Source organism: Oncorhynchus mykiss, chromosome 5 (genome assembly GCF_057628025.1).
Source record: "Oncorhynchus mykiss isolate SJ-2025 chromosome 5, ASM5762802v1, whole genome shotgun sequence".
Classification (NCBI taxonomy): domain Eukaryota; kingdom Metazoa; phylum Chordata; class Actinopteri; order Salmoniformes; family Salmonidae; genus Oncorhynchus; species Oncorhynchus mykiss.
The window spans coordinates 96005318-96021852 of NC_143026.1; the positions used below are offsets into that span (position 1 = coordinate 96005318).

The 16535-nt window shown below is 43.0% G+C and overlaps 1 protein-coding gene across 6 annotated transcripts in view; it reads right to left on the reverse strand.

The window, feature by feature from the left end:
• Positions 1-16535, reverse strand: part of LOC110523047 (ubiquitin-protein ligase E3A) — a 36636-nt gene that overhangs the window by 15549 nt on the left and 4552 nt on the right. For 4 of the 6 annotated variants that reach the window (XM_036978988.2, XM_036978991.2, XM_036978990.2 and 1 more), the window contains exons 3-11: positions 15589-15896; positions 14335-15002; positions 13973-14050; positions 10961-11116; positions 10545-10871; positions 6871-7015; positions 6320-6525; positions 4625-4789; positions 1323-1478 (exon numbers count right to left, since the gene is read on the reverse strand). In XM_036978988.2, the coding sequence (XP_036834883.2) occupies positions 1323-1478; positions 4625-4789; positions 6320-6525; positions 6871-7015; positions 10545-10871; positions 10961-11116; positions 13973-14050; positions 14335-15002; positions 15589-15896 (2209 nt within the window). The remainder of the gene's footprint in view (positions 1-1322; positions 1479-4624; positions 4790-6319; positions 6526-6870; positions 7016-10544; positions 10872-10960; positions 11117-13972; positions 14051-14334; positions 15003-15588; positions 15897-16535) is intronic. The other 2 variants (XM_036978992.2, XM_036978993.2) reach the window with 1 other exon arrangement.

Genomic DNA, 16535 nt, shown 5'->3' on the forward strand with positions numbered 1-16535 from the left:
TGCTGAGTCTTTCTGGGTAAGTCTCTAAGAGCGTTCCACACCTGAATTGCGCAACATTCTTCAAGCTCTGTCAAATTGGTTGTTCGTCATTGCTAGACAATCATTTATCAGGTCTAGCTATAGATTTTCAAGCAGATTTACGTCAAAACTATCTTGGACACTCAGGAACATTCACTGTTTTCTTGGTAAGCAACTCCAGTTTAGATTTGGCCTTGTGTTTTAGGTTAGTGTCCCGCTGAAAAGGTGAATTAATCTCCTAGTGTCTGGTGGAAAGCAGACTGAACCAGGTTTTCCTCTAGGATTGTACCTGTGCTTAGCTTAGCTTTCTTCTCCCCAGTCCTTAACAATTACAAGCATACCCATAACATGATGCAGCCACCACTATGCTTGAACACATGGAGAGTGGCACTCAGTAATGTGTTGTATTCAAGTAATGTGTTGTATTCAAGATAAAAAGTGAATTGCTTTGCCAATGTTTTTGCAGTATTACTTTAGTGCCTTGTTGCAAACAGGATGCATGTTTTGGAATATTTTTATTATTCTGCACAGGCTTCCTTTTCACTCTGTCATTTAGGTTAGTAGTGTGGAGTAACTACAATGTTTTTATTTAACCTTTATTTAACTAGGCAAGACAGTTCAGAACAAATTCTTATTTACAATGACGGCCTACCTTGAACAGGCAGTTAACCCACTGTTCCCAGGCCGTCATTGAAAATAAGAATTTGTTCTTAACTGACTTGCCTAGTTAAATAAAGGTAAAAAAATAAAAAAAATATTTAGAAAATCTGAGATGACAGTGTTGTTAACAAAAGGCTAAGCTTGTGTTTCAATATATTTATTTCATTTCATTTGCGATTTTCATGAATAGGAAACGTTGCGTTATGGTAATGAGCTTGAGGCTATGATTACGCTCCCGGATACGGGATTGCTCGTCGCTAGATGTTAAAGTGACAGATTGTTATGGGGATTATTTTATTATTATGCTAATTTTGATTTCCGTGCATCAACCGGAAGGGGGTTAAGCAACAAAAATCCCTGAAATTATTTAGGCTTGCCATAACAAAGGGTTTGAATACTTATTGACTCAAGACATAATTCCACTTTGACATTATGGGGTATTGTGTGTAGGCCAGTGACATTTTTTTAAATATAAAAAAAAAATCTTAGTAATAATCCATTTTATGTTCAGGATGTAACAACAAAATGTGGAAAAAGTCAAGGGGTGAGAATACTTTATGAAGGCACTGCATGCCTTCATGCCTATTTCAGTTTTTTATAAATCATAGGCTTAAAGTGAAATTCCTAAGAAAAATCCTACTTACCCTGCTTCCACAGATCAGTAGCTCCACTTCCTCAGGTCTAAATAAACACTTGAGAGGCGACTCGTTGGTGACCATCTGGAAGCCCCTTCTGAAGGCTTTGAACTGGCGCTCCACACTCTTATTAAGTATGTAATCACCATACAGAGACACAAACTCCTGGAGATCACAGATAGGAAACAGTCAAAACAATGTCATCATTCACTTCAGTGGTAGACTAGAAACTTCAGTGGTCCTGTGATAGACTAGATAATTCAGTCAGTGGTCCTGTGATAGACTAGATACTCCAGTGGTCCTGTGATAGACTAGATACTCCAGTGGTCCTGTGATAGACTAGATACTTCAGTGGTCCTGTGATAGACTAGATACTTCAGTGGTCCTGTGATAGACTAGATAATTCAGTGGTCCTGTGATAGACTAGATACTTCAGTGGTCCTGTGATAGACTAGATACTCCAGTGGTCCTGTGATAGACTAGATACTTCAGCCAGTAGCCATGTGATAGACTAGATAATTCAGTGGTCCTGTTATAGACTAGATAATTCAGTGGTCCTGTGATAGACTAGATACTCCAGTGGTCCTGTGATAGACTAGATACTTCAGTGGTCCTGTGATAGACTAGATACTTCAGTGGTCCTGTGATAGACTAGATACTCCAGTGGTCCTGTGATAGACTAGATAATTCAGTGGTCCTGTGATAGACTAGATACTTCAGTGGTCCTGTGATAGACTAGATACTTCAGTGGTCCTGTGATAGACTAGATAATGCAGTGGTCCTGTGATAGACTAGATACTTCATTGGTCCTGTGATAGACTAGATACTCCAGTGGTCCTGTGATAGACTAGATACTTCAGTGGTCCTGTGATAGACTAGATACTTCAGCCAGTAGCCATGTGATAGACTAGATAATTCAGTGGTCCTGTGATAGACTAGATACTCCAGTGGTCCTGTGATAGACTAGATACTCCAGTGGTCCTGTGATAGACTAGATACTTCAGTGGTCCTGTGATAGACTAGATACTTCAGCCAGTAGCCATGTGATAGACTAGATAATTCAGTGGTCCTGTTATAGACTAGATACTCCATTGGTCCTGTGATAGACTAGATACTCCAGTGGTCCTGTGATAGACTAGATACTCCAGTGGTCCTGTGATAGACTAGATAATTCAGTGGTCCTGTGATAGACTAGATACTCCAGTGGTCCTGTGATAGACTAGATACTCCAGTGGTCCTGTGATAGACTAGATACTTCAGTGGTCCTGTGATAGACTAGATACTTCAGCCAGTAGCCATGTGATAGACTAGATAATTCAGTGGTCCTGTGATAGACTAGATACTCCAGTGGTCCTGTGATAGACTAGATACTTCAGTGGTCCTGTGATAGACTAGATAATTCAGTGGTCCTGTGATAGACTAGATAATTCAGTGGTCCTGTGATAGACTAGATACTCCAGTGGTCCTGTGATAGACTAGATAATTCAGTGGTCCTGTGATAGACTAGATACTTCAGTCAGTGGTCCTGTGATAGACTAGATAATGCAGTGGTCCTGTGATAGACTAGATGCTTCAGTGGTCCTGTGGTAGACTAGATACTCCAGTGGTCCTGTGATAGACTAGATACTTCAGTGGTCCTGTGATAGACTAGATACTTCAGTGGTCCTGTGATAGACTAGATACTTCAGTGGTCCTGTGATAGACTAGATACTCCAGTGGTCCTGTGATAGACTAGATAATTCAGTGGTCCTGTGATAGACTAGATACTTCAGCCAGTAGCCATGTGATAGACTAGATAATTCAGTGGTCATGTGAGAGACTAGATAATTCAGTGGTCCTGTGATAGACTAGATACTTCAGTGGTCCTGTGATAGACTAGATTCTTCAGCCAGTAGCCATGTGATAGACTAGATAATTCAGTGGTCCTGTTATAGACTAGATACTCCAGTGGTCCTGTGATAGACTAGATACTTCAGTGGTCCTGGGATAGACTAGATACTTCAGTGGTCCTGTGATAGACTAGATACTCCAGTGGTCCTGTGATAGACTAGATACTTCAGCCAGTAGCCATGTGATAGACTAGATAATTCAGTGGTCCTGTTATAGACTAGATACTCCAGTGGTCCTGTGATAGACTAGATACTTCAGTGGTCCTGGGATAGACTAGATACTTCAGTGGTCCTGTGATAGACTAGATACTCCAGTGGTCCTGTGATAGACTAGATACTTCAGTGGTCCTGTGATAGACTAGATACTTCAGTGGTCCTGTGATAGACTAGATACTTCAGTGGTCCTGTGATAGACTAGATACTTCAGTGGTCCTGTGATAGACTAGATACTTCAGTGGTCCTGTGATAGACTAGATTCTTCAGCCAGTAGCCATGTGATAGACTAGATACTTCAGTGGTCCTGTGATAGACTAGATACTTCAGCCAGTAGCCATGTGATAGACTAGATAATTCAGTGGTCCTGTGATAGACTAGATACTTCAGTGGTCCTGTGATAGACTAGATACTTCAGTGGTCCTGTGATAGACTAGATACTTCAGTGGTCCTGTGATAGACTAGATACTTCATTGGTCCTGTGATAGACTTAGATACTTCAGTGGTCCTGTTATAGACTAGATACTTCAGACAGTGGTCCTGTGATAGACTAGATACTTCATTGGTCCTGTGATAGACTAGATACTTCAGTGGTCCTGTGATAGACTAGATACTTCAGCCAGTAGCCATGTGATAGACTAGATAATTCAGTGGTCCTGTGATAGACTAGATACTTCAGTGGTCCTGTTATAGACTAGATAATTCAGTGGTCCTGTGATAGACTAGATACTTCAGTGGTCCTGTGATAGACTAGATAATGCAGTGGTCCTGTGATAGACTAGATACTTCAGCCAGTAGCCATGTGATAGATTAGATAATTCAGTGGTCCTGTTATAGACTAGATAATTCAGTGGTCCTGTGATAGACTAGATACTTCAGTGGTCCTGTGATAGACTAGATACTTCAGCCAGTAGCCATGTGATAGACTAGATAATTCAGTGGTCCTGTGATAGACTAGATACTTCAGTGGTCCTGTTATAGACTAGATAATTCAGTGGTCCTGTGATAGACTAGATACTTCAGTGGTCCTGTGATAGACCAAATACTTCAGTGGTCCTGTGATAGACTAGATACTTCAGCCAGTAGCCATGTGATAGACTAGATAATTCAGTGGTCCTGTGATAGACTAGATACTTCAGTGGTCCTGTTATAGACTAGATACTTCAGCCAGTAGCCATGTGATAGACTAGACAACAACAGGCATCTTACTTTTCTATTGTCCGCATTAACAGGTATCTTGTCCCCGTTTTCCTTCAGGTCGTAAGTGATGGGGTCTCCAAACAGGTCAGTCTGTGAGATCTGGAAGGTGATCATCATGTCCTCCTCCACATCCCCCTCATAGTCCAGCAGCTCCCTCAGACTCTGGTACAGAACCTGGCAGAGAACCATAGAGATAGTTAGAGGACTCAACGTTGTATCTGTCCTGTTGTGGCGTCTGCGAGAGCATGGGCATCTCCATTTTGAAGTAGTCCATGTTCTTCTTCTACTATTTCTAATGAAAGGGTGCTGCCATGTGGAGTGTTTGAACATGTCTTTACTGCTATCTGCAGTTATGAAATGTTTGCTCACAATTATTGTTATTGTTATTATTATTATCATCATCATTATTATCTGACCCTGCTGGTCAAATAATAATAGCTCATTTTTAAAGTTACATTATACAGCTGTAACACTTTAAATCTGCAAAAAATATTAGTGGGTGTGTTCAGATCTAAAAGGTGTGTGTGTGTGTGGGGGGGGGGGGGTTAAAAAGGTAACGTTGCTCTTCCTAACTGAGTGTAGGGTGGTATAATTCACACACACACGTCAGCTCAGAGAGATCCAATTCAAAGAGGCCCAGCTCATGAACTTCCATCAGCAGCAGCTTTGAATTTAGAAAAGAAAATGGATGCGTTTATGGAAATGTTAGTGCATCGATTCGTTCTTCTAAATCAAACTGAATCACTAAATGTATGGTTCCTGTATCGTATCGGAGCCCATGTATCCAATCGTTTTGAAAAGGAAAGACGCCCATCCCTAATAATAATAATAATAATAATAATAATGATAATAATAATAATAATAATAATATTATATGACATTTAGCAGACCCTTTTTATCCAATGTGACTTCCTTTTTTTCCCCTCTTTAAAAAAAACTTATGGGCAACTCTATTAAAAAATTACATCGGCCTATATCATATTGGCCCTGCGATAGACTAGTGTCCCGTCCAAGGGTTATACTTGTGTACCAAGCTACTCACGCTTGGTGCTGTAAAGTACTTAAGTAAAAAATACCTTAAAGTACAACTTCAGTAGTTCTTTGGGGGTATCTGTACTTTACTATTTATATTTTTGACTACTTTTACTTTCCTTGAGAAAATATTATACTTTTTACTAAATACAATTTCCCCCGACACCCAAAAGTACTCGTTACATTTTGAATGCTTAGCAGGACAGGAAAATAGTCGCACTTATCAACGAAATATCCCTGGTCATCCCTACTGCCTCTGATCTGGCGCACTCACTAAACACACATGCTTTGTTTGTAAATTACGTCCGAATGTTGGGAGTGTGCCCTTGGCTTTCCATAAATAAAATTAAAATGGTGCCATCTGGTATGCTTAATATAAGGAATTTGAAATGATTTGCTTTTAATACTTAAGTATAGTTTTAACAAAATACTGTTACTCAAGTAAAGTTTTACTGGGTGACTTTTACTCGAGTCATTTTCTATGAAGGTATTTTTTCTACCTTTACTCAAGTATGATAGTTGGGCACTATTTCCACCACTGCTACAGAAACAGGAGAGAAGCTCGGAAGCCGTTCTGGCACAAGCCTACTTACTATATCATATCATAACAGGTTTAAACATGTTACATTAACGACATTTCACATTGAAACACGTTGAAATATGTTCCTGTACCGGGTGTGAGTCTGTCAGGTCCAGATAGGTGCCTTTCTTCCCCATCAGTTTCCTGTAGACCACCATGGGAAAGTGAACATCCAGGATACAGTTGTTGTAGATGGCCAGGCCCAAGATGATGCCTATCAGGGTAAACTGGGCCTCGTTCTCCAGAGAGGACGGGTTGTACCAGAACAGCTTGGTGGAATCATCATATGTAAACATGCCTGAAGGAAGGAACACATTTTATTAATTCATTATGTTTTATTTATGTAGCCACAAATTGTCCACTCAGTAACACTTGCTACTGTCTTCCTTCTCTCCTCAATAATCCAACGTCCTCTCCTCTCCTCTCTTCTCCTCTCCTCTCCTGGGACCCATTAAAATCTATATTACAGTGACAGTCTAATTTTTTTTTTATTTTTTTAAAGAACATAAACACACCATGAGGACAGTTGGACAGTTTTCTGATGAATAAATAATATAAATAAACGCCTGAGTGATCAGTAAGACGTGTCATAAACATGTTTTGTCCTAATCTTCAAAAATCTTAAAGTAGAAGAGTATCTTACCAATATCAGGATTGAACATCTCCTCGAGGACAAGCTGGAAAAACTCTTTAGACACTCCTCCCTCGTCGACGCCCTGCTCTCCTTCAAACTCTACAAACAGCTGCTTTCTCAGGTCCGCTGGGTTCTCCATGGCGATCATCTCCAACTGTAGGACGCAGAAAAGCAGGTTAGGAGAAACAGCAAGATACACGACATGACCAAATGTATGTGGAACACCTGCTCGTCCAACATCTCATCCCAAAATCATGGGCATTAATATGGAGTTGGTCCCCCCCTTTACAGCTATAACAGCCTCCATTCTTCTGGGAAAGCTTTCCACTAGATGTTGGAACATTGCTGCTATAACAGCCCCCACTCTTCTGGGAAGGCTTTCCACTAGATGTTGGAACATTGCTGCTATAACAGCCTAAACTCTTCTGGGAAGGCTTTCCACTAGATGTTGGAACATTGCTGTGGGGACTTGCTTCCATTCAGCCACAAGAGCATTAGTGAGGTTGGGCACTGATGTTGGGCGATTAGGCCTGGCTCGCAGTCGGCGTTCCAAATCACCCCAATGGTGTTTGATGAGGTCAGGGTTCTGAACAGGCCAGTCAAGTTCTTCCACACCGATCTTAACAAATCATTTCTGTATGGACCTCGCTTTGTGCACGGGTGCATTGTCATGCTGAAACAGGAACTGTCCTTCCCCAAACTGTTGCAACAAAGTTGGAAGCACAGAAACGTCTAGAATGCAATTGTATGCTGTAGTGTTAAGATTTCCCTTCACTGGGAGGCCTAGTCCAAACGATGAAAAACAGCCCCAGACCATTATTCCTCCTCCACCAAACTTTACAGTTGGCACTATGCATTCGGGCAAGTAGCGTTCTCCTGGCATCCGCAAAACCCGAATTCTTCCGTTGGACTGCCAGATGCTGAAGAGTGATTCATCACTCCAGAGAACGCGTTTCCACTGCTCCATAGTCCAATGGTGGCTAGCTTTACACCCCTCCAGCTGATGCATGGCATTTGCACATGGTGATCTTATGTTTGTGTGTGGCTGCTTGGCCATGGAAACCCATTTCATGAAGCTCCCGCTGAACGTCCTGCTGACGTTGATTCCAGAGGCAGTTTGGAACTCAGAAGTGAGTGTTGCAACTGAGGAGAGGCAATTTTTACGGACTACGTGCTTAACTTCTTGGTGACAGGGGGGCAGTATTGAGTAGCTTGGATGAATAAGGTGCCCAGAGTAAACTGCCTGCTACTCTGTCCCAGATGCTAATATATGCATATTATTAGTAGTATTGGATAGAAAACACTCTGAAGTTTCTAAAACTGTTTTAATGATGTCTGTGAGTATAACAGAACTCATATGGCAGGCAATCAAACACACGAAATGCCTTGTACAGGGACAAGGTGGAGTCGCAATTCAACGACTCAGACACAAGACGCATGTGGCAAAGGTCTACAGGAAATCACGGACTATAAAAAGAAAACTAGCCACGTCACGAACACCGACATCTAGCTTCCAGACAAACTAAACACCTTCTTTGCCCACTTTGAGGATAATACAGTGCCACCATCACGGCTCACTAACAAGGACTGCACCCCCCCCCCCCCCCTCATTATATCCTGTTATAGTCCTATCAGCAGAGAGACATGTAGTCCTCATTATATCCTGTTATAGCCCTATCAGCAGAGAGACATGTAGTCCTCATTATATCCTGTTATAGTCCTATCAGCAGAGAGACATGTAGTCCTCATTATATCCTGTTATAGTCCTATCAGCAGAGAGACATGTAGTCCTCATTATATCCTGTTATAGTCCTATCAGCAGAGAGACATGTAGTCCTCATTATATCCTGTTATAGTCCTATCAGCAGAGAGACATGTAGTCCTCATTATATCCTGTTATAGTCCTATCAGCAGAGAGACATGTAGTCCTCATTATATCCTGTTATAGTCCTATCAGCAGAGAGACATGTAGTCCTCATTATATCCTGTTATAGTCCTATCAGCAGAGACATGTAGTCCTCATTATATCCTGTTATAGTCCTATCAGCAGAGAGACATGTAGTCCTCATTATATCCTGTTATAGTCCTATCAGCAGAGACATGTAGTCCTCATTATATCCTGTTATAGTCCTATCAGCAGAGAGACATGTAGTCCTAGTTTCCAAGATCTTATTTTCTGCTCGTATTTCTTCCATTTTATTACTGAAATCCAGTCCTGTTGTTAAAGGCCTCAACCTCCCCCAGCAGCCCAGGCAATAGATCCTGTTTTTTTTAAACTGCTCTCTCATAGTTATAAAATGTCTCCCTCCAATGTTAAATTTGGAATTTTAGACAGCGGTATCCCTTCAGTTGTTTTGCTCGCTGAGGAAAGGTCTTCTCTCGTTCGCCTCTCAATTAATCAGATTATTTTTCAAACGTATCAAAACGCTGATCAATAAATAGTTGAAGATTATCAAGAATGTTTGTTTTCTGGCAGTTATCAGCTAATCCTCAATTATATGATTCAATAATGGGACAAGCTGTGCCTACCAAGCTGTGCCTACCAAGCTGTGCCTACCAAGCTGTGCCTACCAAGCTGTGCCTACCAAGCTGTGCCTACCAAGCTGTGCCTACCAAGCTGTGCCTACCAAGCTGTGCCTACCACGTCATCAGCCACCACCTCTCTTTAGCTAGATAGTTCACATGGAGACTTGTAAGATGTGATGGAGTCCTCACCGACAGACAGGCTTGATACTGATGTCTCTGAATGGAGAGAGACCTGGCACTCTGACAGACAGATACTGATGTCTCTGAATGGACAGAGACCTGGCACTCTGACAGACAGGCTTGATACTGATGTCTCTGAATGGAGAGAGACCTGGCACTCTGACAGACAGGCTTGATACTGATGTCTCTGAATGGAGAGAGACCTGGCACTCTGACAGACAGGCTTGATACTGATGTCTCTGAATGGAGAGAGACCTGGCACTCTGACAGACAGATACTGATGTCTCTGAATGGAGAGAGACCTGGCACTCTGACAGACAGGCTTGATACTGATGTCTCTGAATGGAGAGAGACCTGGCACTCTGACAGACAGGCTTGATACTGATGTCTCTGAATGGAGAGAGACCTGGCACTCTGACAGACAGGCTTGATACTGATGTCTCTGAATGGAGAGAGACCTGGCACTCTGACAGACAGGCTTGATACTGATGTCTCTGAATGGAGAGAGACCTGGCACTCTGACAGACAGGCTTGATACTGATGTCTCTGAATGGACAGGGACCTGGCACTCTGACAGACAGGCTTGATACTGATGTCTCTGAATGGAGAGAGACCTGGCACTCTGACAGACAGGCTTGATACTGATGTCTCTGAATGGACAGGGACCTGGCACTCTGACAGACAGGCTTGATACTGATGTCTCTGAATGGAGAGAGACCTGGCACTCTGACAGACAGATACTGATGTCTCTGAATGGACAGCACACAGGAAGAACACTTCTTCTATGGTTTTATGTAAAGGATGGTTCTGGATCAGGGAACTCCTGTTATATTCGGGGCATCACACAGGAAGAACACTTCTTCTATGGTTTTATGTAAAAGATGGTTCTGGATCAGGTGCAGTTCCCCTTCAACATTACACCAACAAGTGTCTGTGTGCGTGTGTGTGTGTGTGTGTGTGTGTTGTTTGTGACTCACCCTGACGAGGGCGTCGTCGATGATGTGGTCTCGGCGTACTTTGAGCCTGAGGTATGGGTTGAGCTGCTGTCCTTGTACCAGGCTGTAGAGCGCTGTGATCCTCCTCTCGCTGTACATGCTGATGCGGTTGTCGTAGTACAGTCCCAGGCTCTTGGTGCAGGCGTTGAGGATGAAGGGACAGCTCTGGAAGGAGAACTTACTCTCCGAGTCCACCTTGAAGAAGGTGAAGTCCTTGTCCATCTCTAGAACATCGTTCAGAGGCTCGTTGACAAACTCCTCGAAGGGGATGAGGGGTCGTCTGCAGTCCAGGCTCCTGACGCCCAGCTCCTTTTCAATTGGTTTGAAATATATTGTATTTAAATCATTGTGGATAACACAGAAACCAGAACAATATATTTCCATTGAGGTCGTCTCACCTTCTCCAAAGGGTCGACCCGGGGCCCCTTCTTGTTACTCCTCTCCTCCCCCAGGAGCTCCTGCAGGGTGAGCTCGCTGGACTCTGATGCAGGCTCCTCCTCCTCATTGTGACCCGTATCCAGGTCTCCTCCCAGGACGTTGGCGTAGAACACCAGCTTCAAAAACAATCAAACTTTATTTAACATGCATTTAAAAAAAATATGCAATGCAAAACGCTTTAGAGTAAAACAAGACAGATACCCAATTGGGTGGCTCACACTTTTCTCATCAAGGATTTTGAAAAAAAACTGGAAAGCAAATGATCCTCCATCACTACGCGTGCAGCAGCGTAGCCTAGTGGTTAGAGTGTAGAGGCGGCAGCGTAGCCTAGTGGTTAGAGTGTAGAGGCGGCAGCGTAGCCTAGTGGTTAGAGTGTAGAGGAGGCAGGTAGTCTAGTGGTTAGAGTGTAGAGGAGGCAGGTAGTCTAGTGGTTAGAGTGTAGAGGAGGCAGGTAGTCTAGTGGTTAGAGTGTAGAGGCGGCAGCGTAGGCTAGAGTGTAGAGGCGGCAGCGTAGCCTAGTGGTTAGAGTGTAGAGGCGGCAGCGTAGGCTAGTAGTTAGAGTGTAGAGGCGGCAGCGTAGGCTAGAGTGTAGAGGCGGCAGCGTAGCCTAGAGTGTAGAGGCGGCAGCGTAGCCTAGTGGTTAGAGTGTAGAGGCGGCAGCGTAGGCTACTGGTCAGAGTGTAGAGGCGGCAGCGTAGCCTAGTGGTTAGAGTGTAGAGGCGACAGCGTAGCCTAGTGGTTAGAGTGTAGAGGCGGCAGCGTAGCCTAGTGGTTAGAGTGTAGAGGCGGCAGCGTAGCCTAGTGGTTAGAGTGTAGAGGCGGCAGGTAGCATAGTGGTTAGAGTGTAGAGGCGGCAGCGTAGCCTAGTGGTTAGAGGCAGGTAGCCTAGTGGTTAGAGGCAGGTAGCCTAGTGGTTAGAGGCAGGTAGCCTAGTGGTTAGAGGCAGGTAGCCTAGTGGATAGAGCGTTTCGCTAGTAACCGAAAGGTTGCAAGATCAAATCCCGAGCTGACAAGGTTACCTTTCAAATCTGTTGTTCTGCCCCTGAACAAGGCAGTTAACCCACTAGTTAACCTAGGCCGTCATTGTAAATAATAATTTGTTCTTAACTTACTTGCCTTAAATAAAATAAAATAAACTACAACAGTAGTGTAAAAGTGTATACTTTTATTTAAATATTGAAAAGGTGTGGGCTACGAATGAGAATAGAACAGTCAATGAGCCATATGGCATAGAGTAGTACTACATACGGTGTACAAGTACGGGAAAGATCCAGGGGATGAAGGATGAGGAGGGCGTGGTTGTGATGTCATTGATGTGCGCGGTAGCAGTGACAACATGTGGGGTCTGAGCAGGTGTGATGTCATTGATGTGCGCGGTAGCAGTGACAACATGTGGGGTCTGAGCAGGTGTGATGTCATTGATGTGCGCGGTAGCAGTGAGAACATGTGGGTCTGAGCAGGTGTGATGTCATTGATGTGCGCGGTAGCAGTGAGAACATGTGGGTCTGAGCAGGTGTGATGTCATTGATGTGCGCGGTAGCAGTGACAACATGTGGGTCTGAGCAGGTGTGATGTCATTGATGTGCGCGGTAGCAGAGAGAACATGTGGGTCTGAGCAGGTGTGATGTCATTGATGTGCGCGGTAGCAGAGAGAACACGTGGGTCTGAGCAGGTGTGATGTCATTGATGTGGTAGTCTGTTTATTGTCTCTTATATGGTTGTTATTGTTTGAAAATACAAATTAAATCAAATTTAAAAAAAGTCTACAATAAAATATAAATATACAAAAAAAAAAAAATAATACAGAAATCTTTAATTAAAAGGACAGTAACATCATTGTTTAAAGGCTAAAAAGGTGTGTTTTTCATAAACCTTGACTGTGTCTGTACCTCTTACCTGACAGGGCAAGTCGTTCCATAGCTGTGGGGCGAGAGTGTTCTGCTCCCAGCCTTGGTTCTACTCCGAGATAATGCCAATGGACCTTGGTTCTACTCCTAGGTATTGCTAATGGACCTTGGTTCTACTCCTAGGTATTGCTAATAAACCTTGGTTCTACTCCTAGGTATTTCTAATGGACCTTGATTCAACTCCTAAGTATTGCTAATGGATCTTGGTTCTACTCCTAAGTATTGCTAATAAACCTTGGTTCTACTCCTAGGTATTGCTAATGGACCTTGGTTCTACTCCTAGGTATTGCTAATAAACCTTGGTTCTACTCCTAGGTATTTCTAATGGACCTTGGTTCTACTCCTAGGTATTGCTAGTGGACCTTGGTTCTACTCCTAGGTATTGCTAATGGACCTTGGTTCTACTCCTAGGTATTGCTAGTGGACCTTGGTTCTACTCCTAGGTATTGCTAATGGACCTTGGTTCTACTCCTAGGTATTGCTAATGGACCTTGGTTCTACTCCTAGGTATTGCTAATGGACCTTGGTTCTACTCCTAGGTATTGCTAATGGACCTTGGTTCTACTCCTAGGTATTGCTAATGGACCTTGGTTCTACTCCTAGGTATTGCTAATGGACCTTGGTTCTACTCCTAGGTATTGCTAATGGACCTTGGTTCTACTCCTAGGTATTGCTAATGGACCTTGGTTCTACTCCTAGGTATTGCTAATGGACCTTGGTTCTACTCCTAGGTATTGCTAATGGACCTTGGTTCTACTCCTAGGTATTGCTAATGGACCTTGGTTCTACTCCTAGGTATTGCTAATGGACCTTGGTTCTACTCCTAGGTATTGCTAATGGACCTTGGTTCTACTCCTAGGTATTGCTAATGGACCTTGGTTCTACTCCTAGGTATTGCTAATGGACCTTGGTTCTACTCCTAGGTATTGCTAATGGACCTTGGTTCTACTCCTAGGTATTGCTAATGGACCTTGGTTCTACTCCTAGGTGTTGCTAATAGTTTGTATGGAACGAGCATGTCCGTCAGATCAGATTGACCAAGGCAGTTTCAAATCAGAACAGTACCTTCAGACACTTGGCTGCAGCCACCACACACTCATCATCGTTGACCAGACTGTCGCTGTCGTACTCGTTGCTGATTACCTTAATAAATGAGAATAATACATTTAAAAATGCGTATAACAGCTATGTATTTCACTGTACTGTTTACACCTGCTGTATCCTGTGCATGTGACAAATGACTTCTGGTTTAGATTGAGTTAGCACTATTCATTACGGAGGAATCAAACTCTAGGTAAGTAGAAAATGACAAAAACGAATAGAGAATATTGAGCATGTAACTGTGCATTCTGTATAATTCAGTCTGGTCGACTGCGAGCATGAATGAAATAAAAAGCTGAAAATCAAATAAAAGAATGTAACGTTACCGTGTAGGTGATGAGCTGCTGAAAGGTCTCCATCATACGTCTGATGTGCTCTACACTGTACTGAGACCACAGGCGCGTCAGCTTGGCCAGGGCAGGCAGAGGGAGTTTACTCATACACTTACAGAACAGAGGCATGGCCATCTCCAGGTACTCTGGGCTGTGGAGGCTGCTGTTCTCCATCACGATGATGAAGATGTTTAGGTAGTCTGGGTTGGTGTCGTACACGTCTAGATAGGTTAGATCCAGCTCTACGTTGGGAGTTAGGTAGACCAGGGCGTTGAGGAAGGCCGATTCCATCTTCTCGTTGGAGAGGAGTCTGTCGTACACTCTCCTCACAGCTTCTATGTCCACTGAGACCTCCACAGGACCCAGTCTGTTCTCCGTCGCTCCCGTCGCTCCCTCCACGGACGCCGAGGCCTCTGATTCCTGCTCCATGGCGGTGGTTCTCTCCTTGTCGTCCTCGTCCTTGTCCTCATCTTTGGCCTGGTGGGTCTTACGCTGCTCCTTGGTGTTGGGGTGTTGCTCCTTGTCTTTCCTGAAGCTCTGCACCAGCCCGTCAGCGCTGGAGAAGATCCTCCCGATGACTCGGATCAGAGGAGAGTAGTCCTTCTTCCCCTCACAGATACTCAGGATCTCATACACCTTCTCCTCGGTCAGGTAATGCACCTCTGGACACAGAGAGATCACAGGGAAAATGAATGCATGAACAACCATTTGATTCTCTCTAAAATGAATGCATGAACCACCATTTGATTCTCTCTAAAATGAATGCATTGGCAGCCATTTGATTCTCTCTAAAATGAATGCATGAGCAACCATTTGATTCTCTCTAAAATGAAGGCATGGGCAACCATTTGATTCTCTCTAAAATGAATGCATGAACAACCATTTGATTCTCTCTCAAATGAATGCATGAACAACCATTTGATTCTCTCTAAAATGAATGCATGAACAACCATTTGATTCTCTCTAAAAATGAATGCATGGGCAACCATTTGATTCTCTCTAAAATGAATGCATGGGCAACCATTTGATTCTCTCTAAAATGAAGGCATGAACAACCATTTGATTCTCTCTAAAATGAAGGCATGAACAACCATTTGATTTTCTCTAAAATGAAGGCATGAACAACCATTTGATTCTCTCTAAAATGAAGGCATGAACAACCATTTGATTCTCTCGAGAAAAAAGGTCACACAGGGCAGTGCACTATACAGGGTGCCATTTTGGGACTGTGAAAAGTATTGTGTTTACCTCTGAAGTCTTCCCTAGGAGGAAACAGGTTGTCTTCGTGGTCTGGCATCTTCCCGTGACGATCGCCCAATAAGGTAGGGTGGGTTTCTTTGGCACTGCTGTTGTCAGGGAAGGCAGCAGAGTGACGACCACACAGTTTGGCATTCATTTTATAGAGCTCCAGGGCTCTGATAGCCGCCGCGTTGTGATCCAGCGGTTGAAAACCAAGACACGAAGCACAGAACTCATTCGTGCAGGCCCCATTTCCACAGCCCTCTGTTAACTGGCAAAAGTAGCGCTCAATTAGATGCTTTGCAGCCGCTCTCTTCCTGTACAGGACATTCAAACAGGAAGTGACAAGGTTTTAGCACGATGACCATTGAAAAGGAAGCTTGCTCATCACATGACTAACAAATCACACATGGAAGATACAATGTTATTTAAAAAGCACAAAAACAATCAAAACAGTCAGAATAAACTAGCGATGCAACAGTTATGCTAAATGTACTAATCGTAAGTTAATCACAGCATTGCATGCATTCGGAGGAAAATGTAGCAGGCCTATGATTTGGCTCCAATGTTGCAAATTGATCCATATTATCCAATGATAATATCTATCCTTACATATCAGAATGATAATATCTATCCTTACATCACAATGACATATCAGAATGATAATATCTATCCTTACATATCAGAATGATAATATATATCCTTACATATCAGAATGATAATATCTATCCTTACATCACAATGACATATCAGAATGATAATATCTATCCTTACATATCAGAATGATAATATCTATCCTTACATATCAGAATGATAATATCTATCCTTACATATCAGAATGATAATATCTATCCTTACATATCAGAATGATAATATCTATCCTTACATATCAGAATGATAATATCTATCCTTACATCACAATGACATATCAGAATGATAATATCTATCCTTACATC